This window comes from Schistocerca nitens, chromosome 9 (genome assembly GCF_023898315.1).
Source record: "Schistocerca nitens isolate TAMUIC-IGC-003100 chromosome 9, iqSchNite1.1, whole genome shotgun sequence".
Taxonomy (NCBI): domain Eukaryota; kingdom Metazoa; phylum Arthropoda; class Insecta; order Orthoptera; family Acrididae; genus Schistocerca; species Schistocerca nitens.
In genome coordinates, this window is record NC_064622.1 from 217,094,184 (window position 1) to 217,118,028 (window position 23,845).

Below are 23,845 nucleotides of genomic sequence, written 5' to 3' on the forward strand. Positions count from 1 at the left end.
CACAAGACTAGGACTGCAAAGCATGAAGTCCATTAGAGAAATATGTCATGGGTGGCACAAAGACCTTTATTTGTATATTTATTTTCACAATTCTGCTGCCAGACCAAAAGATGATTGCTGAAAGCATTTCATTTCCTTTCCTTCCTTCAAATATGAAAACAAACTTCAGTCCATAGATCAACAAATCATAAAAACAACAGTACAGTTTTATCCCAGGGGCTGTTCAGTGATACCAACAACAAATCAATATCTCAGAGTCTACAGCAGGCTGTTCCAGCTTGTCGGCTCCGCTGTGAGCCGCAGAGTGCTCCCTGCTCCAGGGAGCCGTGTTGCTCGCTGTGACCATTCAAGTGGGCCGGCATGCCAGCACGTGGCACGGCTGGCTGAGGCAGGCGGCAAGGCAAGCATTTTGATGTGCCAGCTGCACCTTACAACATGGTCAACCTCATACTCTTAGCTGCTAAGACGTGGTGACATGCTACACCAGGAAATACGATGTTCAGGAAATAAATAAGAAACAACTGTTTTACAAGAAATTGCATACTAAATTTATTGGGCCTCTGTAGCTTGACATTTTCTTTTCATTACAAGATCGGAAATATCAGGTGTCAAAGTGATCGCAGCGTTAATGCGGAGGATGGCCTTCATTGTTGCATCCTGAAGAAACGATCGTTCCTTACTTTTTACTCTTTTCATTGCTGTGAAAAGCTGCTCACAACAATACGTAGATCCAAACATGCACATGATCTGAGCGGAATTGTTGTGAAGCTTGGGAAATGTTTTTTGCTGTAATGAACGATACTATTGTGACAAATCCAACATGTTGTAGTACCTCTCTTTCAACAAAGTTGTATTTTGCAAATAAATAATCACCAATTGAAGTGACAATGACAAGTCATGGGGGGAAACTGAAAAAGGAGTGCTGAACACCTTAAGTTCAATTTCCAAACTAGTGAGGTCTCGGAATCGTGTTTCAAATGACGTGATGAGCTGCTTTAACTTTGCTTGGTAATCGCTGAAATTAGTACCTTCAGGTAGTTTTAAAGAAGCAAGACGATTGGAGAACGTTAAATGTCCATTACTCATCTGCCTCTCAAATAAACGTAACTTTTCTATGAACGCTTTGATCTGGTCGTGCGTGTCAATGATTAGCTGCCCTTTGCCCTGCAATGACAGATTTAAATTATTCAGATGGATAGTTATGTCAGCTAGGAACGCCAGGTCTGATATCCATTTTATATCTTTCAGACAACGCATTTCTTCCCCTTTCATTTTGAGAAAAAGGGATATTTCCTCAAGAAGGGCAAAGAAAACATCAAGAACTTTTCCCCGACTCAGCCAACGAACTGTACTGTGGTAAGGTATATCCCCATACTCCGCTTCCATATCTTTCAGGAATCCTTTGAATTGGTGAAGATTCATACCGTGACGCCGCACAAAATTCACACCCTTCATGACATCTTTCATTACGCCACCTAGCTCTACTGTTTCCAAATACATATTGTCCACTGATTCACAAACAGCTTCAAAAATGTCACTTCCTGTTGCGGTGTAATCGAGTGGTATCACATCCAAGAGTTCTTCAGTTACTTGCAGCTCCATGTCAACACCACGCACAAAGACTGCAAGCTGAGCACAATCTGATATGTCGGTGCTTTCGTCAAGCGCTAGCGAAAATGCAACAAAGCTCTCCGCCTTTTTCCTGAACTGTGTGTCTAAATCTGCTGCCATGTCCAGGATTCGACAAGACATTGTTTGCTTTGACAGGCAAACCCCTTCAATTGCCTGCACCTCCCTTGGAAACAAACATTCTGCAACTGCTACCATGCACAATTTTACGAGTGGTTCCATCGAAAATGGCTTGCCACTCGTCGCAATGTTGTGCGCGACCCTGTAGCTTGCTCGAATTGCAGATTCAGTAGTGTTTTCTCCGCTCTCATTCACCTGAAAATTATAAACGCATTACAGAACACGAACTATGTTGCATGTTTTGATACCCTCCGTATTACGAAACTGTTTTTAAACTTACGTCTCCTGCAATGTCGTTCATAAGCCTGGCTACCAGTTCTCTGCATGCAACGCCTTCTACCTGATCGTAGTGTGCTGCGTTAAGATGAGTATAATGTCGTTGTATATTGTACCTCTTCGCAGAATTAAATACTTTTGACATACAAGACACTGCGGATGACCATCCCTCTCAATGAATAGAAAGGTATCCTCCCATAGAGGTACAGGGCTTCCGCAGCTAGTCATAGCTGTCATTGAACACAAATTATTGCATCAGTTGAGGCTGCATGCGGCCAGGGGGCAGTGAGTTCGCTTTCCCCCTCCATGCGGGCTCCGAGCTGCCGCAGTGAGCGCTCCGGCTCCCTGGAGCTCGGTGGGAACAGCCTGGTCTACAGAGCCACTACACTCATGGAAACCTCATTGAAGTCTTCTGTAATAAACAACACTAATTAGGTACATTTTTGTCATAGATATCTCTAGGAGTAAAAGTAAATGTTAATGGCCCTGGTTGGTAAGCAGCCTACAGAAAAAATTTGCAAGGTGTACTTCAAAATTTTATTTCAGTTTGTGATAATGTTATGACATCTTAGGTTCTGAAAACACATCTATTCAAAAGATTATATTGCAGAAAATGATTGTGTTAAAGATGCAGCAGAACTGCAATGTGAATCAGAGAATTTTCCTTCAAACATTATGTGCTGGATCTGACTAGTCAGATATGCAGGGAAGTCCTTGCAGGAAGGACTGATTGCCTCAAGTGTAATCTTAAAAACAGAAATCTCTGCATGTACATGACACTGCAAGATTGTTGTTGTTGTTGTTGTGGTCTTCAGTCCTGAGACTGGTTTGATGCAGCTCTCCATGCTACTCTATCCTGTGCAAGCATCTTCATCTCCCAGTACTTACTGCAACCTACATCTTTCTGAATCTGCTTAATGTATTCATCTCTTGGTCTCCCTATACGATTTTTACCCTCCACACTGCCCTCCAATGCTAAATTTGTGATCCCTTGATGCCTCAGAATATGCCCTACCAACCGGTCCCTTCTTCTTGTCAAGTTGTGTCACAAACTCCTCTTCTCCCCTATTCTATTCAATACCTCCTCATTAGTAACGTGATCTACCCATCTAATCTTCAGCATTCTTCTGTAGCACCACATTTCGAAAGCTTCTATTCTCTTTCTGTCCAAACTATTTATCGTCCAAGTTTCACTTCCATACATGGCTACACTCCATACACTTAAATCTGTACTCTATGTTAACAAATTCCTCTTCTTCAGAAACGCTCTCCTTGCCATTGCCAGTCTACATTTTATATCCTCTCTACTTTGACCATCATCAGTTATTTTGCTCCCCAAATAGCGAAACTCATTTACTACTTTAAGCATCTCATTTCCTAATCTAATTCTCTCAGCATCACCCGACTTAATTCAACTACATTCCATGAACCTCGTTTTGCTTTTGTTGATTTTCATCTTGTATCCTATAATTTGCTGTAATTCACAATAAAATAAGGACAGAATTAAGCTGCTTTTGAACACACACTGCATAACTACCAGCAGATTTGTTCTGTATATACTACAGGTTACTACAAGATTATGCAGCAGAAACTTTATTCGGGTTTTATGTGTGTAATTTATAGTCAACCAAAATTTAGTTTGTGTTTTGTTGCTGGAATTAATCAATGTTGGTTATAACAGTGCATATATTTATTTTTATAATGCCCCAAATAATTTATGTAGCTGCATATTTAAATTATTTGTTACAAAGCTGCCACTATGATGTCTAAAATTACTTCTCACTTACAAACAACATCTTGTTTAACGCCTGCTTTACCTGTGGATTCTTGAAGAGATTTACTGTAATTCACTATCACAGTGACATTCTTTTTAGTATGAACGAGTGTCAAATGTCTCCAACAATGTTAGGAGAAAAGTTAATTCTAACAGTATTTCCTCCTCTGTCAAAATAAATTACATAATGTCTAAATTTAACTCTAGACAGATTTAATCTTAGCACAACAAAAACATTTAATACTGATGCTTACCACCATCAAGCTTCAGAGAGGATCGCCATTCTACAGGGAAAAATTCTGCACGGCATTTAGAGTTGTTGAAATACTTTTCTTTGATCCAATCTACACAGCCACGAAACCTGCACATCAGGTAAAGTATAGACTATACCAATATTACATAATTATACTGATCTATAACATTAAGGAATAAGTTATCTTTTCTGAGAAGTCTGAAATCAATACGTTAATTTATTTTGGCAGTTTGAGATCACACACAAATCTGTAAATATGATGGCAAGGTAGTCACTTACGTTGATGTATTTCGTATAATGCGACCAGTGTCCATCTTTTGTCCAATTCCATGAATGACAAAAACAAGGTGGCTTATATCACTTGGTCGATCAGACTCCGTGGCAAGACTCTTATATCCTCGGTATAGACGATATCCTGTAGCTGCATAAGTATCAATGTAAATAAAAATACTCAATTAATACAATTATTTCAGTTGTGGAGGAGCCCCCCTCCCTCCAACACACACACACACACACATATATATATATATAAAAAGAAAGATGATGAGACTTACCAAACAAAAGCGCTGGCAGGTCGATAGACACACAAACAAACACAAATATACACACAAAATTCAAGCTTTCGCAACAAACTGTTGCCTCATCAGGAAAGAGGGGAAGGAGAGGGAAAGACGAAAGGATGTGGGTTTTAAGGGAGAGGATAAGGAGTCATTCCAATCCCGGGAGCGGAAAGACTTACCTTAGGGGGAAAAAAGGACAGGTATACACTCGCACACACACCCATATCCATCCACACATACAGACACAAGCAGTCACATCATCTTTGTTTATATATATATATATATATATATATATATATATATATATATATATATATATAACAGAGGGAAACATTCCACGTGGAAAAATATATCTAAAAAGAAAGATGATGAGACTTACCAAACAAAAGCGCTGGCAGGTCGATAGACACACAAACAAACACAAATATACACACAAAATTCAAGCTTTCGCAACAAACTGTTGCCTCATCAGGAAAGAGGGGAAGGAGAGGGAAAGACGAAAGGATGTGGGTTTTAACGGAGAGGATAAGGAGTCATTCCAATCCCGGGAGCGGAAAGCGGGTATACACTTGCACGCACACACACACACACACACACATATATCCATCCACACATATACAGACACAAGCAGACATATTTAAAGACCAAATATGTCTGCTTGTGTCTGTATATGTGTGGATGGATGTGTGTGTGTGTGTGTGTGTGTGTGTGTGTGTGTGTGTGTGTGTGTGTGTGTGTGTGTGTGTGTGCGCGCGCGAGTGTATACCCGTCCTTTTTTCCCCCTAAGGTAAGTCTTTCCGCTCCCGGGATTGGAATGACTCCTTACCCTCTCCCTTAAAACCCACATCCTTTCGTCTTTCCCTCTCCTTCCCTCTTTCCTGATGAGGCAACAGTTTGTTGCGAAAGCTTGAATTTTGTGTGTATGTTTGTGTTTGTTTGTGTGTCTGTCGACCTGCCTGCACTTTCATTTGGTAAGTCACATCATCTTTGTTTTTAGATATATTTTTCCTACGTGGAATGTTTATACGGCGACTGACAGAGATCGAATCGGACTTCATGAAGAACAATACACGAAACTTCTACAGAACGTTCAGAGAAAATATGACTGGATATCAATCACCCAACTTGTGCTTCAGAAGGCCGGATGGAACCCTAGAAACCAATACCAAAAACAATTGTGACATTCTGGCAAATTACTTTGAAAAACTGCTCAACACGGACCCCCCTATGGAAGAAATAATGACAGAAACGAGCACATACAATCCAGATAGTGAACCTCCAACTCTAGAAGAAGTTAAAGAAATGATTAAGTCACTCAAGAATCGTAGAGCACCAGGAGAAGATGGCATCATCGCGGAAATCTGGAAGTTACAAGACCCAGAACTCACCAAAGACATCCACAGGATCTTGGAAGACATCTGGAAGACCAGGAAAATTCCTGACGACTGGAAACTGCCCTGATATACCTACTACACAAAAAAGGTGACAAGACTGACCCGAACAACTACAGAGGAATATCCCCACTACCGGTCACATACAAGATCCTCTCTAAAGCTTTACTGAACAGACTAGAATGCCAGACCGACCACTTGATTGGGGAATACCAAGCAGGCTTCCGTAAAGGGCGGTCTTGTGCGGAACAAATATGGAACCTGAAAATGATTTTACAACACAAACAGAACCTGATCATTACCTTTGTTGACTTCAAAAAGGCGTACGACTCTATCAACCGGAAAACTCTCTTCAAAATTCTAGCAGAATACAAAGTAGAAAACAGAACACGGGCTATCATAGAGCAAACTTTAACCAACACGACCTCCAAAGTAAAGTTCTGTGGGGAACTATCAGAACCCTTTGAAATTCGCACAGGTGTCCGACAAGGCGATGGCCTCTCACCTCTCCTTTTCAATCTGGTGTTAGATAAGGTCATAAAAGAATGGGAAACATCACAACAGGGGATAACCTTAGGAAACCTACAGATTAAATGCCTGGCTTTTGCAGACGATTTGGCGATTGTCACGAAAGGTATAAAGGAAACAAAAGACGCTATTGAAAAACTGCACGAAATCGCTTCCAAAACTGGACTACAGATCTCTTATGAAAAGACACAGTTTATGAGCACAAAGAAACTCTCATCTCTGAACACAAAGTATGGCACGATTTACAAAACGGCAAACTTCAAATACCTCGGTGAAACACTACAAATGAGTGGAGATAACAGACTCAAACGAAAAAAGAAAGACTAAACTGGACAAGGCATACAAAGTAGTGTGGAATCATTACAACAAGAAGTCTATCTCACAAAAAGCCAAATTACGCCATTACGACACCTTGGTGCTCCCCGAGGCACTATATGCAGCAGAGACCACACTAATCCTAGGGCATACACGTATCAGACAATTAGAAAAAGTAGAATGGAAAATACCTAAGAAAATATTTGGCGCAACTAACAACAATGGAATATGGATCAAGAAACCTACAGAGGAACTGTACAAACATACGGAGACAATCACAGAAAAGATTAGAAAACACAGACTACAATTCTATGGACACCTAAGCAGAATGCCATCACACAGGCTGACCAAACAGATCTTTGACTGGGTAACCACTAGAAACAACAAATGGGTGGCAGAGGTAGAAAACGACTTGAACCAACTCAACATAACAGCAGACACAATAAACGACAGAATAAAATTCAGAAACATCATTAAGAAAAGTAAACTACATGAGATACAATGTGCCAAACGAACAGGCATAAAATGGACCGAAGAACGCAAGCAAGATCATAGCCAGAAGATGAAAGAAATATGGGCAACCAAAAAGGCAATCAAGATGAAGCCGAAGACACAAAGCCGACAAAAAGCATGGACAGAGGACCGGAAACAGAAACACAGCGAGCGAATGAGGGAAGTTTGGGCAGCAAGGAAGGCAGCAAAAGGAACTGGCCATGTAGTTTAGTCCAAATGCGCTCTTTAAGGGCAAAACACCAATAATATATATATATATATATATATATATCCCGGGATTGGAATGACTCCTTACCCTCTCCCCTAAAACCCACATCCTTTCGTCTTTCCCTCTCCTTCCCCCCTTTCCTGATGAGGCAACAGTTTGTTGCGAAAGCTTGAATTTTGTGTGTGTGTTTGTGTTTGTCTATCGACCTGATAGCGCTTTTGTTTGGTAAGTCACATCATCTTTGTTTTTAGATATATTTTTCCCACGTGGAATGTTTCCCTCTATTATATATATATATATATATTATAGAGGGAAACATTCCACGTAGGAAAAATATATCTAAAAACAAAGATGATGTGACTTACCAAATGAAAGTGCTGGCAGGTCAACAGACACACAAACAAACACAAACATACACACAGAATTCAAGCTTTCGCAACAAACTGTTGCCTCATCAGGAAAGAGGGAAGGAGAGGGAAAGACGAAAGGATGTGGGTTTTAAGAGAGAGGGTAAGGAGTCATTCCAATCCCGGGAGCGGAAAGACTTACCTTAGCGGGAAAAAAGGACAGTTATACACTCGCACACACGCACATATCCATCCGCACATATACAGACACAAGCAGACATTTGTAAAGGCAAAGGGTTTGGGCAGAGATGTCAGTCGAGGCGGAAGTGAAGAGGCAAAGATGATGTTGAATGACAGGTGAGGTATGAGTGGCGGCAACTTGAAATTAGCGGAGATTGAGGCCTGGTGGGTAACGGTAAGAGAGGATATATTGAAGAGCAAGTTCCCATCTCCGGAGTTCGGATAGGTTGGTGTTGGTGGGAAGTATCCAGATAACCCGGACGGTGTAACACTGTGCCAAGATGTGCTGGCCGTGCACCAAGGCATGTTTAGCCACAGGGTGATCCTCATTACCAACAAACACTGTCTGCCTGTGTCCATTCATGCGAATGGACAGTTTGTTGCTGGTCATTCCCACATAGAATGCATCACAGTGTAGGCAGGTCAGTTGGTAAATCACGTGGGTGCTTTCACATGTGGCTCTGCCTTTGATCGTGTACACCTTCCGGGTTACAGGACTGGAGTAGGTGGTGGTGGGAGGGTGCATGGGACAGGTTTTACACCAGGGGCGGTTACAAGGATAGGAGCCAGAGGGTAGGGAAGGTGGTTTGGGGATTTCATAGGGATGAACTAACAGGTTACGAAGGTTAGGTGGACGGCGGAAAGACACTCTTGGTGGAGTGGGGAGGATTTCATGAAGGATGGATCTCATTTCAGGGCAGGATTTGAGGAAGTCGTATCCCTGCTGGAGAGCCACATTCAGAGTCTGGTCCAGTCCCGGAAAGTATCCTGTCACAAGTGGGGCACTTTTGTGGTTCTTCTGTGGGGGATTCTGGGTTCGAGGGGATGAGGAAGTGGCTCTGGTTATTTGCTTCTGTACCAGGTCGGGAGGGTAGTTGCGAGATGCGAAAGCTGTTGTCAGGTTGTTGGTGTAATGGTTCAAGGATTCCGGACTGGAGCAGATTCGTTTGCCACAAAGACCTAGGCTGTAGGGAAGGGACCGTTTGATGTGGAATGGGTGGCAGCTGTCATAATGCAGGTACTGTTGCTTGTTGGTGGGTTAGATGTGGACGGACGTGTGAAGCTGGCCATTGGACAGGTGGAGGTCAACGTCAAGGAAAGTGGCATGGGATTTGGAGTAGGACCAGCTGAATCTGATGGAACCAAAGGAATTGAGGTTGGAGAGGAAATTCTGAAGTTCTTCTTCACTGTGAGTCCAGATCATGAAGATGTCATCAATAAATCTGTACCAAACTTTGGGTTGGCAGGCCTGGGTAACCAAGAAGGCTTCCTCTAAGTGACCCATGAATAGGTTGGCGTACGAGGGGGCCATCCTGGTACCCATGGCTGTTCCCTTTAATTGTTGGTATGTCTGGCCTTCAAAAGTGAAGAAATTGTGGGTCAAGATGAAGCTGGCTAAGGTGATGAGGAAAGACAATTGTTAGCCTCATTTTCATAATCTGCCACTACAAAACCACTCCTTTTAATATATTACACGCAGTTTTTTCGAAATTTTCCCGAATTTCTCCGTCCTTTAACGTGTTTTGGCGGCAACACAACCACCTAACCTTTGTGCACATCGCTGTCTACCAACCCAAGTCCAACATAGCCCAGCTGTAACCAACACCTTCTCACCTTTTTTCACACCAGATCTCCAGTTACTTTCCAGTCCACCTTTATCTCTTCCCATATATTTTTATTTTCATTTTCATTTCAGCCTCATGTTACACTTTCCACCTTCTAATACCATGTCACCCTCACAACACCCCCACAACGACCCCATTAAGTTTTATTTACATTCCCTCCGCAAACATGCCTTCGCCCTATCCAGATTACGCTCGCATATTCTATTTTCTCAGGCTTGTCTGACATTTGGCATTACCCCCAAAGGCCTCACACTTAAAGTTCCCATCTCTGGCTGCAACCCTTCTTTCCATCAGTCCCTATACCAGTTCCAAACTGAACAATCCATTGCCCTCACCCACCTAATCCTTCACCTACACATCAACTCAGCCAATGAACACACCCGTCAACTCCTATCCTTAATAAAAGTCCTTAATCTTTCCTCTCCCACATCCACACCAGCTGTTCAGAGCATCCTCCTACAGGCCAACCGTAAATTAGAACAGCATGCCACCCTCCACCTCAAAAAACTATCCAATCTCCTGGTTTCCCACCTCCGGAAAGGCAACTCGCTCACCCTTCACAACCTTTCCAGCAAACCTCAACCTCCTCTCATCGCACACCAACCCTGTCTCTCCCATCTACTCAATCTCCCACTTCCAGCTCCACTTCCTCCAAAACCTCAAAATTCCAATCAACACAACCGGGAACCACAACACCCCAATTCAGTAGTTAACCTTTCCTCCAAACCTCTCTCCCAATCCGAAACCTCTGTCCTATCCAAAGGCCTCACCTTCAGCCCCACTCCCAGATTCAACCAAACAGCCCTCGTCAAAGATTTATTGTCCTACACCCGTACTCTCTGCTGGAAATATCACTTTGCCACGAAGAAAAATGATCCTAATCCTACTCCTAATGATCCAACTCCCCAAAACACCATCCAAATTGAACCCTGCCTGGAACAGTTCCGTCCTCCGTCGCAGCGGGACCCACCTCCTCTTCCTGAAAATCACCCTCTCCAAACCTTCCAGGAATTTCTGACTTCCAGCCTTGCATCTCAATCCTTCTTAAAAAACCTTAATCCTACTCCCAACATCACCACTGCTGAAGCCCAGGCTATCCGTGATCTGAAGGCTGACCGATCCATCGTCATTCTTCCGGCGGACAACGGTTCCACGACCGTGGTACTTGATCGTCGGGAGTATGTGGCCGAGGGACTGCGTCAGCTTTCAGACAACACCACATACAAAGTTTGCCAAGGTAACCCCATTCCTGATGTCCAGGCGGAGCTTCAAGGAATCCTCAGAACCTTAGGCCCCCTGCAAAACCTTTCACCTGACTCCATCAACCTCCTGACCCCACCGACACCCCGCACCCCTACCTTCTACCTTCTTCCTAAAATCCACAAACCCAATCATCCCGGCCGCCCCATTGTAGCTGGTTACCAAGCCCCCACAGAACGTATCTCTGCCTACGTAGATCAACACCTTCAACCCATTACATGCAGTCTCCTATCCTTCATCAAAGACACCAACCACTTTCTCGAACGCCTGGAATCCTTACCCAATCTGTTACCCCCGGAAACCATCCTTGTAACCATTGATGCCACTTCCTTATACACAAATATTCCGCACGTCCAGGGCCTCGCTGCGATGGAGCACTTCCTTTCACGCCGATCACCTGCCACCCTACCTAAAACCTCTTTCCTCATCACCTTAGCCAGCTTCATCTTGACCCACAATTTCTTCACTTTTGAAGGCCAGACATACCAACAATTAAAGGGAACAGCCATGGGTACCAGGATGGCCCCCTCGTACGCCAACCTATTCATGGGTCACTTAGAGGAAGCCTTCTTGGTTACCCAGGCCTGCCAACCCAAAGTTTGGTACAGATTTATTGATGACATCTTCATGATCTGGACTCACAGTGAAGAAGAACTTCAGAATTTCCTCTCCAACCTCAATTCCTTTGGTTCCATCAGATTCACCTGGTCCTACTCCAAATCCCATGCCACTTTCCTTGACGTTGACCTCCACCTGTCCAATGGCCAGCTTCACACGTTCGTCCACATCTAACCCACCAACAAGCAACAGTACCTGCATTATGACAGCTGCCACCCATTCCACATCAAACGGTCCCTTCCCTACAGCCTAGGTCTTTGTGGCAAACGAATCTGCTCCAGTCCGGAATCCTTGAACCATTACACCAACAACCTGACAACAGCTTTCGCATCTCGCAACTACCCTCCCGACCTGGTACAGAAGCAAATAACCAGAGCCACTTCCTCATCCCCTCGAACCCAGAATCCCCCACAGAAGAACCACAAAAGTGCCCCACTTGTGACAGGATACTTTCCGGGACTGGACCAGACTCTGAATGTGGCTCTCCAGCAGGGATACGACTTCCTCAAATCCTGCCCTGAAATGAGATCCATCCTTCATGAAATCCTCCCCACTCCACCAAGAGTGTCTTTCCGCCGTCCACCTAACCTTCATAACCTGTTAGTTCATCCCTATGAAATCCCCAAACCACCTTCCCTACCCTCTGGCTCCTATCCTTGTAACCGCCCCTGGTGTAAAACCTGTCCCATGCACCCTCCCACCACCACCTACTCCAGTCCTGTAACCCGGAAGGTGTACACGATCAAAGGCAGAGCCACATGTGAAAGCACCCACGTGATTTACCAACTGACCTGCCTACACTGTGATGCATTCTATGTGGGAATGACCAGCAACAAACTGTCCATTCGCATGAATGGACACAGGCAGACAGTGTTTGTTGGTAATGAGGATCACCCTGTGGCTAAACATGCCTTGGTGCACGGCCAGCACATCTTGGCACAGTGTTACACCGTCCGGGTTATCTGGATACTTCCCACCAACACCAACCTATCCGAACTCCGGAGATGGGAACTTGCTCTTCAATATATCCTCTCTTACCGTTACCCACCAGGCCTCAATCTCCGCTAATTTCAAGTTGCCGCCACTCATACCTCACCTGTCATTCAACATCATCTTTGCCTCTTCACTTCCGCCTCGACTGACATCTCTGCCCAAACCCTTTGTCTTTAAATATGTCTGCTTGTGTCTGTATATGTGTGGATGGATATGTGCGTGTGTGCGAGTGTATAACTGTCCTTTTTTCCCGCTAAGGTAAGTCTTTCCGCTCCCGGGATTGGAATGACTCCTTACCCTCTCCCTTAAAACCCACATCCTTTCGTCTTTCCCTCTCCTTCCCCTCTTTCCTGATGAGGCAACAGTTTGTTGCAAAAGCTTGAATTTTGTGTGTGTGTGTGTGTTTGTGTTTGTTTGTGTGTCTATCGACCTGCCAGCGCTTTCGTTCGGTAAGTCACATCATCTTTGTTTTTACATATATTTTTCCCACGTGGAATGTTTCCCTCTATTATATATAATGATAATTAATAATTTTGTGTGTATGTTTGTGTGTCTGTCGACCTGCCAGCACTTTCATTTGGTAAGTCACATCATCTTTGTTTTTATATAACCAGAAGTGTTCATAATGATCATCAAATTTTACTTTAATAAATTAGTAGAAGAGAATTTTCAACTTAGTTGCTTCTTCATGTGACAATCTTTGGCTTTAATTCCCCATAATAATTCCCACGAAAACAGCACCATTAAATGTTTCAAATGAGTTGAAAATGTAGAACAATAAAATCAAGATAGAATTAAGCTGTTTTTGAACACACACCGCATAACTACCAGCAGATTTGTTCTGTATATACTAAAGGTTATTCTTGTGTGTTCTGCATATAAACTTTACATTTTGAAGTTTAAAATGCAACTTCCACTTAGTGTCAATTGATCTTGAAACACTCATACACATGATTTATAATAACTGAGTAAGAATATGTTATTTTTAACAGAGTTATAATTATCAAAATATCCACGGGTGTACTGCCAGTCTACAGTGTCCAACGGGCACAATATTTCGGCGATCATACATGTCGCCATCATCAGGTGAACTGACAGACTGAGCTCCTGTGAACGTGCCAGCACGGAGATCCGTACGCTATGGCTGCTCAGAGGGAACTGGGTTCGGTCGCGGCGGCGGCCGATTTAAATACCCTCCGCCCGTGGCGCGCTCCCTCCACTGTCTGTGCCCCGCGACAGGAAGGGCATCCGGCCACCCCTTAAAATTAACATGCCAAATCCAGTTGAACACCAGGCTCTGCATCTTATCAGTGTAGTCCTTATGGGAGACAACAACTGTAGCATTGCCTTTGTCAGCCGGTAAGACAACAATTTCAGAGCGCTCCCTCAGATCACGAATGGCCGCCCTCTCTTTACTGGTGATATTTGACTTCATCGGCTTGGATTTCGTCAACGCACGTCAAGTTTCACGACGTATTTCCTCAGCTGATTCAGGCGGAAGTCGAGCTGCAACCTGTTCAACAGCACTAACAATTTCTGCGACCGGAGTGAACTTGGGGGTGGGAGTGGGCGGAGGGGGGAGGAACGGGATGGCGACAGGAAGGGCATCCGGCCACCCCTTAAAATTAACATGCCAAATCCAGTTAAATACCAGAGCAGACCCCGCCAGTCCGGATAAATGCTTGGAAAGAGAGAGAGTTTCTCTCTAAAGACTGATTTTAGCACGCAATGGTCTGAGTCATAATTTGGTCCTCTGCAACACTGTACATTTATAAATGAGGTGGAATGATGGGCACTCACTAAAATATTATCAATCTGGTAGGCTATTCTTCCACTGACTGCAGACTTACATGACCCCAAGTGAATTCTTTTGTGTAGGAAGCAAGTGCTCTTACATATCATATTATTCCAGCTGCTTTCATAATGCAATGAATGTTTTGCAAAACCTCTATGTTGATGCTCATTCCTATCTATTTTTGCATTAAAAACTCGTACCGCTGAGATCAAATTGTACTTAGGTACTGCGCAACATACCTTTTGCCAGTCTTCATAGAACTGTTCTTTTATTATATCAACCTTTTCTTCCATTGGTGTATGTGTTATGTTCCTAAATTTCCCTTCTATTGTAAGCCTGCACATTCTTTTATTTGTGTGTTCAAGTTCTAATAAGCTTTTCTTGGTTATTTTAAACTCTGTCCTAAACTGATATATTCTTTCCTTTGGCACACTATATATTAACGAGTGTTCAGATTCGTCAAACTGCCCATTTCCTTGCCCTCTTATTTCCTGTAGCCGTACAACGTCATATTTACATTTTAAAATCTTGCTAACTATTTATTTAATTTTCCTGGCTGAAGCATCATCCTCACATTCCATGTTGCTGTTGTCAAATCCTTTATATGTTTCCCTTGTGGGGGTCATTATAAGTATTTTCCACCCAGTATCCAAGGCTTCTGTTGAATTTCCTTAACTGCCTTTTTTTACAGTATGGGGTTATTGGCCCTATGCCCAACCCCCAACATGGAGCACCAGGATTTGTATCAGGTTTACTCCATTAGGAAAGCAGACTTCACCATATCTCTACAGCCTTCCCAACCCTAAGCTGTTGTTAAAACAATATTGGAAAGTGTAAACAGTTTTCTCCTCAGTTCTGACCAGTTTCTAAGCTGGACCTACAGTTGATGAGGTAGTATGGGTAAAAAAGTCATTCTTATTGCAATTCGTTACAGCTTTTGTGTACACTATCCAACTTCACAGGTAATACAGTTGGACTTAAGTTCATGATTACTTCTTATTACAACTGTCAGCAAATTTTTAATTTGTGTGCTTTCAGTCAAGTATGCAATATTTTATGGGTCCAGTGAATGTTTTGTTTTATATGTACTGCTTCTTGCTTCTTATAGCTGAGTGAATTTTTCTGACTTATTACAATTTATTAAGTCAGAGTAGAGTAGTGGCATGTACTCGATCATATCTGGTATCAAATCACTTTTCTGTCTGTCCCATACAAAAATACTAAAGCTGCACAAAAATCCATTACCATCTTTGTCACTAATTATTGTAAATTGCAAAAGAGTTAAATCTGTGTGAAGAGTTCAGTAAACAATGTGCAGTGTATTTGAAACAAATCTTCACATCTCTATGCAGAAAGTATTCAAAAGCTGTCTATTTGTGTTATAAATTCATTGTTATTCCATGTGTTCATTGAAAAATTCAATTACTTTAGAGTATCAAATGGTGCTGTGTTCATGAGAATTACCTTTGAGAATTGAAGTGTAAGATTGTGACATGAAGATGGGACTAAGTCTCTGAAACACATCATATCTAACAAATAATAATTTTACCGACTGATTATCAAATGTTTTTCTTATTTTATCAGTGAAATAACAATTGTCATTAACAACAGTAACAAATTTAACTGACAGTTTCTCATTTTCAATATCATACCATAGCTTCTTTTTCTACATTTTACTCATCAGACACATAGGCTAATGCATGAAATCAAATTAGATATACATTATTAAGACAGATTGTTTTCCACTTTTCATTTAATGAGAGATACAAAAAATTGCAGTTGAAAACAGAAAAATGAAACAGCGATGTAGGTGAAAATGATTCACAGTGACACTGTTTGATAATATTATGAGAAGGAAAGTTGCTACTCACCATGTAGCGGAGATGCTGAGTCACAGATAGGCGCAACAAAAGGAGTTTCACACTTAAAGCTTTTGGCCAATGGCCTTTGTCAACACTCGTAGTGTGTGTGTGTGTGTGTGTGTGTGTGTGTGTGTGTGTGTGTGTGCGCGCGCGCACGCACGCGCGCGCGCAGTTGTGCGTGCTCGTGCTCATGCATATGTGTGTGTACTGTTGACAAAGGCCATTTGCCTTTAAGTGTGAAACTCTTTTGGTTGTGCCTATCTGTGACTCAGCATCTCTGCTGTATGGTGAGTAGCACTTTCCTTCTCATAATGTTACATTCCATCCTGGATTTTCCATTGTTTGACACTATTTGATGTTATTTGCGCACACTGTAAGACTTCAGTGATCTGGATCCTAATTAAAACGTGCTATATGTAGCGTTCTACTGAAGAAGCAACAAGATTGACTACAGCACCATCTTATCTTAACTCTAATGATTCCACAAAAATTGCATCAAGCAATTCTTATTTATGGCACTATAAACAAATTAAGACACAATCATTATTTGTGACTAACTAGACAGTTGGCAAATTTCCAAGCATATGGTAATGTTCGACAAAAAGTATAACAGACAAGGAAATACTCATTAGGCAAGTCATAACTAAAGTGACACACCATTATCAATCTAAGATTAAGGTATGCTAAAATAATAATAATAATAAATTTACTTGAAAGGCAAAAGATTGAAGTGGGATAGAAAAGCTCACTGCAGAAGTGAAAAATGTATTCATAAGATTTTTCCACTATTTATGTTCACAAAGCTAAATTAAAGAACATAAATATTAAACATATATGCTGCTTTACAAGTGTCTACTTGGTAAAAGCTTTAAATGAAATAACCGAAAATATTTTTGAATTAAAATGCTGACAGAAAGTCCTAACAAGTTTTGGTTTTACATTAAATCAGTAAATGGATCAAAGCCCTCTGTCCAGACAATCTGTGATCATAATGCCATCAAAATGGAGGATGACACATGAAGACCAAAACACTAAATGTCTTTTTCCAAAACTGTTTCACTCTGGCAGATTGCACTGCACTTCCTCCTTTAAATCATCCCATGAACGTCAAACTGAGTGAGTGTGGAATAGAAAAGAAATCACTGAATAGAGGAAAGGCCACTGGATCTGATGGGATACCAGTATGATTCTATAAAGAGTATGTGAAAGAACTTGCTTCTCCTTTATCAGCAATGTACCATACGTCTCTGGAGGAGCAAAGCACTCTTTTATGATTGGAAAAAGAGTGCGGGTCATTTCTTGTTTTCCAGAAGGGTCATCAAACAGCTGCACAATACTATACACTTACATCTCTGACACACATTTTGGAACACGTTTTATGTTCATGTATTATGACTTTTCTGGAGACTGAAAATCTCAGCTGTAGGAACCAAGACTGTTTCCAAACATAATGAATGTCTGAAACTCAGTTTGCTCTGTTTGTCTATGAGACCCAGAGAGCAGTAGATACTGGTGCCTGGAATGATGCTGTTTTCCTTGATTTCCAGAAGGTGTTTGAATCAGTTCTGCAGTGCCACTTAACGAAAAAAATATCAGTATATGAAATATCAGACCAGCTGTGTCATTAGATTGAAGAGTTTCTAGAAGATAGAAAACAGTATGTCATTCTCGATGGAGAGAAATCTTCAGACGTAAATGTAATTTTGGTCGTACCACAGATAAAATCATTAATTTTCACAATACATACAAATGACCTGATGTACAATGTAGGAAGTTCCGTAAGTTTTTTTACAGATGATTGTGTTGTATATACAGAAGTTGCAACACTATAAAACTGTAGCGAAATGCAGGAAGACCTGCAGAGGATCAACACTTGATGCAAGGAGTAGCAATTGACTCTTGACATAAGCAAATGTAGCGTATTGTGCATTTACACTGAGGAGACAAAAGTCATGTGATACCTCCTAATATTGTGTCAGACCTCCTGCCTGACACAGTGCAGCAACTTGACATGGCATGGACTCAACAAGTTGTTGGAAATACCCTGCAGAAATATTGCACCATGCTGCCTCTATAGCTGCCCATAACTGCGAAAGTGTTGAACTGTCCTCTCGCTTATGTCCCATAAATGTTCGATGGGATTCACGTCATGTTATTTGGGTAGCCAAACCATTTGCTTAATTGTCTAGAATGTTCTTAAAACCAATCACGAACAATTGTGGCCTGGTGACATGGCGCAAAATCATCCATAAAAATTTCATCGCTTTTAGGGAGCATACATCCATGAATAGCAGCAAATGGTCTCCAAGTAGCCAAACATCCAGAAGACCCAGTTCACTCCATGTAAAAACAGCCGACACCATTATGGAGCTATGACCAGCTTGCACAATGCCTTGTGACTATTTGGCTCCATGGTTTCATGGGGTCTGCACTACACCTGAGCCCTATTGTCAGCTCTTACCAACTGAAATCATGAATCCGCAAGACCACACATAGTTTTCCTCATCTACGGTCCAACCAATGTGGTCAGGAGATTAGGAGAGGCACTGCAGGCAATGTCATGCTGTTAGCAAAGGCACTCAAATCGGTCATCTGGTGTCATACTCAAATTTCACCATACTGTCCTAAGGGATATGTTCGTCACACAGCCCACATTGATTTCTGCAGTTATTTCATGCAAGTTTGCTTGTCTGTTAGCACTGATGACTCTAAGCAAATGCTACTGTTCTCAGTCATTAAGTGAAGGCTGCCAGCCACTGCACTGTCCGTGGTGAGAGGTAATGCCCGAGATGTGCCTTTGTTGGTACACTCTTGATACTGCGGATTGTGGAATATTGAATTCCCTTAATATTTCCACAAAGGAATGTCCTACGCATATAGCTCCAACAATCAGTCCATGTTCATGGTCTGTTAACTCCCATCACGCAGCCATAATCATGCTGGAAACCTTTTCACATGAATCATCTGAGTACGAATGACAGCTCCACCAATGCACCACCCTTTTATATCTTGTGTACGCAATACTACTGCCATGTGTGTACGTGCTTATCATTATCTCACGACTTCTGTCACCTCTGTGTATAGGCAGAAAGACCCATTACTGTACGATCACACAATTGCAGAACAATCAGTGGAAGCAGTTGTGCAGTAAAGTTTGTAAGAGTACATTTACAGACAATGGAAAATGCTGGATGGAATGTAACATCATGAAAAGGATAGTTGCTACTCACCAAATAGCAATAACAATGAGTCGCAGATAGGCACAACAAAAAGACTGTCGGAAAGTGAGCTTTCAGCCAAAAAGGCCTTTGTCAAAAGTAGACTGCCAGCTGCCAGCTGCCAGACTGTGTGCGTGTGTGTGTGGGCGCGTGCGCGCGCGCGTGTGTGTGCATTGCCTACTTTTGACAAAGGACTTGTTAGTTGACTGCTCACTTTCTGACAGTCTTTTAGTTGTGCCTAACTGAGACTCAGCATCTCCACTACATGGTGAGTAGCTACTATCCTTTTCATAATATTAGTACGTGTACAGAGTGATTTAGTGTGGAACAACCACATAAGGAGGTAGGCTTACCAACTTTTTATTTGACCCACATTTGAATATTGCTCATCAGTCTGGAATCATAGGATTAATAGAGGAATTAGGGAAGATCCAAAGTAAGGCAGCACATTTCATTACACGTTCATTTAGTAAGTGCGAAAGTGTCACTGAAAACTCTCAGCTAATGCCAGTGGTAGACACTGTAAGAGAGGCATGCTGCATCATGGTATGGTTTACTCTTAAATTTCCAAGAGCATCTCTTCCTAGAAGGGTCAACTAACATATTGCTTCCTGCTACATATATCCCACAGAAAGACCATGAAGGTAAAATTAGAGAGATTCAAGTGCACACAGAGGCCTACCAGGAATCGATCTTCCCACGAAAAATTTGCGAGTCGATCAGGAAAGGGAGATGCAGGTCATAATCTTAAGATGTGATATTTACTTTTTATGACTGAAAGTTTCCTTAGGAAACTCCTTATAGTTTATCTGATCATAAGTATCCAGACAGCCCCATGCAATGAAGAATTGACCACAGGATGTTATAAGCACCTCACCTGCCAGTATACAAGAAGGCAGGAAGTATTGTGCTGTCATTAGAGAAGCAGTAACAGTAGAATGAGTCAGTCAGGATAGCTCAGAGATTCAAATGTAGATTAGTCTTTGCATGTCACTTGAGTAACAATCCCAGCAGGTACAATTTCAACCCTTCTAAAGCTGTCCTAGTCAACTGCTGGTGATGTGATTGTGAAGTAGAAATGTGAAAATACAACCACAGAAAAACCAATACCACACAGATCTCACTTACTGGTGGACAAGAACCATCAAACAAAGTGGATGGTGGTTGTAAAAGAGTCACATGAAATCTGTGGAAGGAATCACACATGAGTTCCAAACCATTAGCAGTGGTCCATTTAGTACAATGGATGTTTGTAGAAAGTTAAAAAGAATGGGGTAGAGCAGCTCCTCGTAAACCACACAATTCTGTAGTCAATGCCAAGTGACACTTGAGGCGGTGTAAAAAGCAAGGCCACTGGACAGTGGATGACTGAAATGAGCAATTTGGGGTGATGAATCACGCTATAGCCTGCGGCAATCCAATGGAAGAGTTTGGGCTTGGTGAAAGTGTGGAGAATTTTACCTGCCATCTTGTGTAGTGCTAACTGTAAAGGACAGAAGCGGAAGTGTTATGGTACAGTGGCAGTTTTCGTGGTTAGCTTAAGTAAACATTAAATGCGGAAGGATAGGAACACGTTTTACAGCAATGTGTACTGGATGCAGCAAAGGAAAGGTTCGGAGACAAAGACTGACCGTATTAGCATGATAATGCACCCTGTCATTGAGCAACATATGTGAGGCAATGGTTTGTGAACAAAAATATTTTTGGAGTGGACTAGCCAGCTCAGAGCTCCCAACAGAACACCTTTGGGATGAGTTGGAGCATCGATTCTGTTTTAGACTCCAGCATACAATACAACTGCCTTCTCTGGTTTCAGCGCTTGAGGAAGAATGGGCTGTCATTCCTCCAGAAACACTCTGACACCTCACTAAAGTTGTCCCCGGCAGGTCTGTAGCTGTCACACAGGTGAAGGATGCTTTTGGTCATATAATGGATAAATAAAACAATGTGATATAACACATGACCTGATAAAAGTACAGTATATGAGACTCACAAATGACCTGATAAAAGTACAGTTTGGGAGACTCCAGCTGGGGTTGTTCGGCCATCTCATGGAAGTATTTTTATTTGAAACCACTTCAGTGACTTGTGCATTGACAATGAGCAGAATAAATCTCTGACCTCGCTGGGTATCGTTCCCAAACACGAGGCCCCCCCCCCCCCCACACCCTGCAAGGCAGTCAGCCACACTGACCACTCACCTACAGAGGAGGACTCCAAATCAGTCAATAAACTGTCACTGTTCATTGTAACATTTCAGTGTAGTTTTTTATTTGCGCCAAAAAGACTTCAGTTTCAACTACTTAAAATCATTTAAGTGGTCACAACCTCCATGTGTCTTCTCTGCTTCTGTAGTGACATGAAACACAAACATAAATGCAAATGTTGTCTGACTTGCAAAAGTAGTCTGTGTGTTAGCTGGGAATCAGTTACTCCCTTCCAAACCCCTTACACCTCCTCCTTAATGAAGAGCCAAGTTGTAGTGCACTCATAATACAATGTTGTAATAAGAAAAGAAAACAGTATGCAATACAGAGTAGAAAAAAATCCAGATTTTCATCTTTAATTTGTACATTTTCTCAGCTGTTATTGAATGAAATGTTACTAACATTTCTGAAATCCAAGCCTCTGAGTGACACTACGCATAAGTTTGGAAGGCGCGGCTTCACTATAAAGGTAAACTTCTGATGGTGAGTACCAGTCCACTTGAAATTCTGCAAAGGGCTCCGTATGCAGAGCTAGAAAAGAGGACACAAAGAAAAGTGGTTATGAATTAAATTTCATTATATTTTTAAAACCATCTAATGAAATTATATATTAACACAAAAAAAAGAAACTGGTGATACACATCATTATATCAGTCATGACTGAAATGAGTACAATATCAAAATCATTCAAAATGTAAGTAAAACATGTATACGAAAATTGTTTGTGAAAGAAGATTGTCTGCCTGTCAACTGCTAAAATGAAGATGAGCAGTGATAATTGTAACAAGTTTATCAACAAGGTTGACTAACTATAATTCCTTAACAAGGGATACTAAGTGGATAATGGAAAAATCATGGGTGGAATACAAATAATGGAATAAGTAAATACAATCAATCATAATACAGATGAGGTGTAAGCAATCTGATTGGCATGAGTACTGCCTTGAATGTAGGGGGAAAGGTGAACATCAAAAAAGAAAGGAAAGACGTGGAACAAAGGCTAGAGATTGGGATGGATAGATTCTTGAGAGGACAAGAATAAGGAGCCAGAGTAAACTTGTCCCAGGGCAGGTGAGGTTAGCTTCATATCATGTTGCAGATAGGAAATCAATTTGAGAGCAGAGGAAGCACGAGAAATAGCTCAGGAGAAGTGCAGAGAAAACTGTGACAACTATGATCGACTGTACTATAAATCTTAATTAATGTGGAGAGGGGGGAGGTAGGGAGAAATATGAGGAAGTATGACGGGGAAACGGCAATGGAGGGGGGAAACGGCAATGGAGGGGGGAAACGGCAATGGAGGGGGGAAACGGCAATGGAGGGGGGAAACGGCAATGGAGGGGGGAAACGGCAATGGAGGGGGGAAACGGCAATGGAGGGGGGAAACGGCAATGGAGGGGGGAAACGGCAATGGAGGGGGGAAACGGCAATGGAGGGGGGAAACGGCAATGGAGGGGGGAAACGGCAATGGAGGGGGGAAACGGCAATGGAGGGGGGAAACGGCAATGGAGGGGGGAAACGGCAATGGAGGGGGGAAACGGCAATGGAGGGGGGAAACGGCAATGAGGGGGGAAACGGCAATGAGGGGGGAAATGGCAATGAGGGGGGAAATGGCAATGAGGGGGGAAACAGCAAGCAATAAGAAGGTGCAGATACGAAGTAGTACAGATTGAGACCAGGAGTATTGTGGAATTTTCCCTAGTGCCTCATCAAATTACCTCAGGATTTACATACAGCTATAGTATAATGAACATAATGTATCATTCTATTGCAATACCAGTTTCAAGAGAGGTTTGGGCATAAAAATAATGTTAAACAGAGGCACGTTTGGTGTGGTTTGCCACTTGCATCTACAGTACACCTCACCAACAAAAATTTGTCACCTACTTTTTAGATGTACAGCACTAGTTTAAGATAAAAAATAGGTGTGTGTTTTGGACACATGGCAAACAAATGCTTAACAAAAATGTGATAGAGCAATAATGTGTACCATATAAGTGGGTTGTTCAAGACAGTCAATCAAGAATGGGTTTAAGTGCACATATAAATATATTATATACAATTACAGTTTTGATGGGGAATCATGTAATACGAATGGAGGTTCGAGATGGGG

The 23,845-nt window shown here is 42.1% G+C and overlaps 2 protein-coding genes across 3 annotated transcripts in view; both read right to left on the reverse strand.

Annotated features, from left to right (window-relative positions):
* The window catches only part of LOC126204428 (phospholipase DDHD1-like), a 211,003-nt gene that overhangs the window by 101,227 nt on the left and 85,931 nt on the right, over nt 1-23,845 (reverse strand). Inside the window, exons 3-5 of one of the 2 annotated variants that reach the window (XM_049938817.1) lie at nt 22,135-22,263; nt 4,332-4,473; nt 4,054-4,160 (exon numbers count right to left, since the gene is read on the reverse strand). In XM_049938817.1, the coding sequence (XP_049794774.1) occupies nt 4,054-4,160; nt 4,332-4,473; nt 22,135-22,263 (378 nt within the window). The remainder of the gene's footprint in view (nt 1-4,053; nt 4,161-4,331; nt 4,474-22,134; nt 22,264-23,845) is intronic. The other variant, XM_049938818.1, reaches the window with a different exon arrangement.
* On the reverse strand, nt 561-2,394 carry LOC126204430 (general transcription factor II-I repeat domain-containing protein 2-like). The gene is made up of 2 exons (XM_049938820.1): nt 2,030-2,394; nt 561-1,944 (listed from the first exon to the last, which is right to left on the reverse strand). Exons 1-2 carry the CDS (start codon nt 2,168-2,170, stop codon nt 802-804), a joined length of 1,284 nt encoding a protein of 427 aa, XP_049794777.1. The 5' UTR covers nt 2,171-2,394; the 3' UTR covers nt 561-801.

Excerpts from the sequence above, each read along its gene's own strand:
- LOC126204430 (XM_049938820.1), bottom strand. The coding sequence starts at position 2,170 with ATGTCAAAAGTATTTAATTCTGCGAAGAGGTACAATATACAACGACAT. Across the intron at positions 1,945-2,029 it reads TGAACGACATTGCAGGAGAC|GTGAATGAGAGCGGAGAAAA; the intron begins GTAAGTTTAAAA and ends TATAATTTTCAG.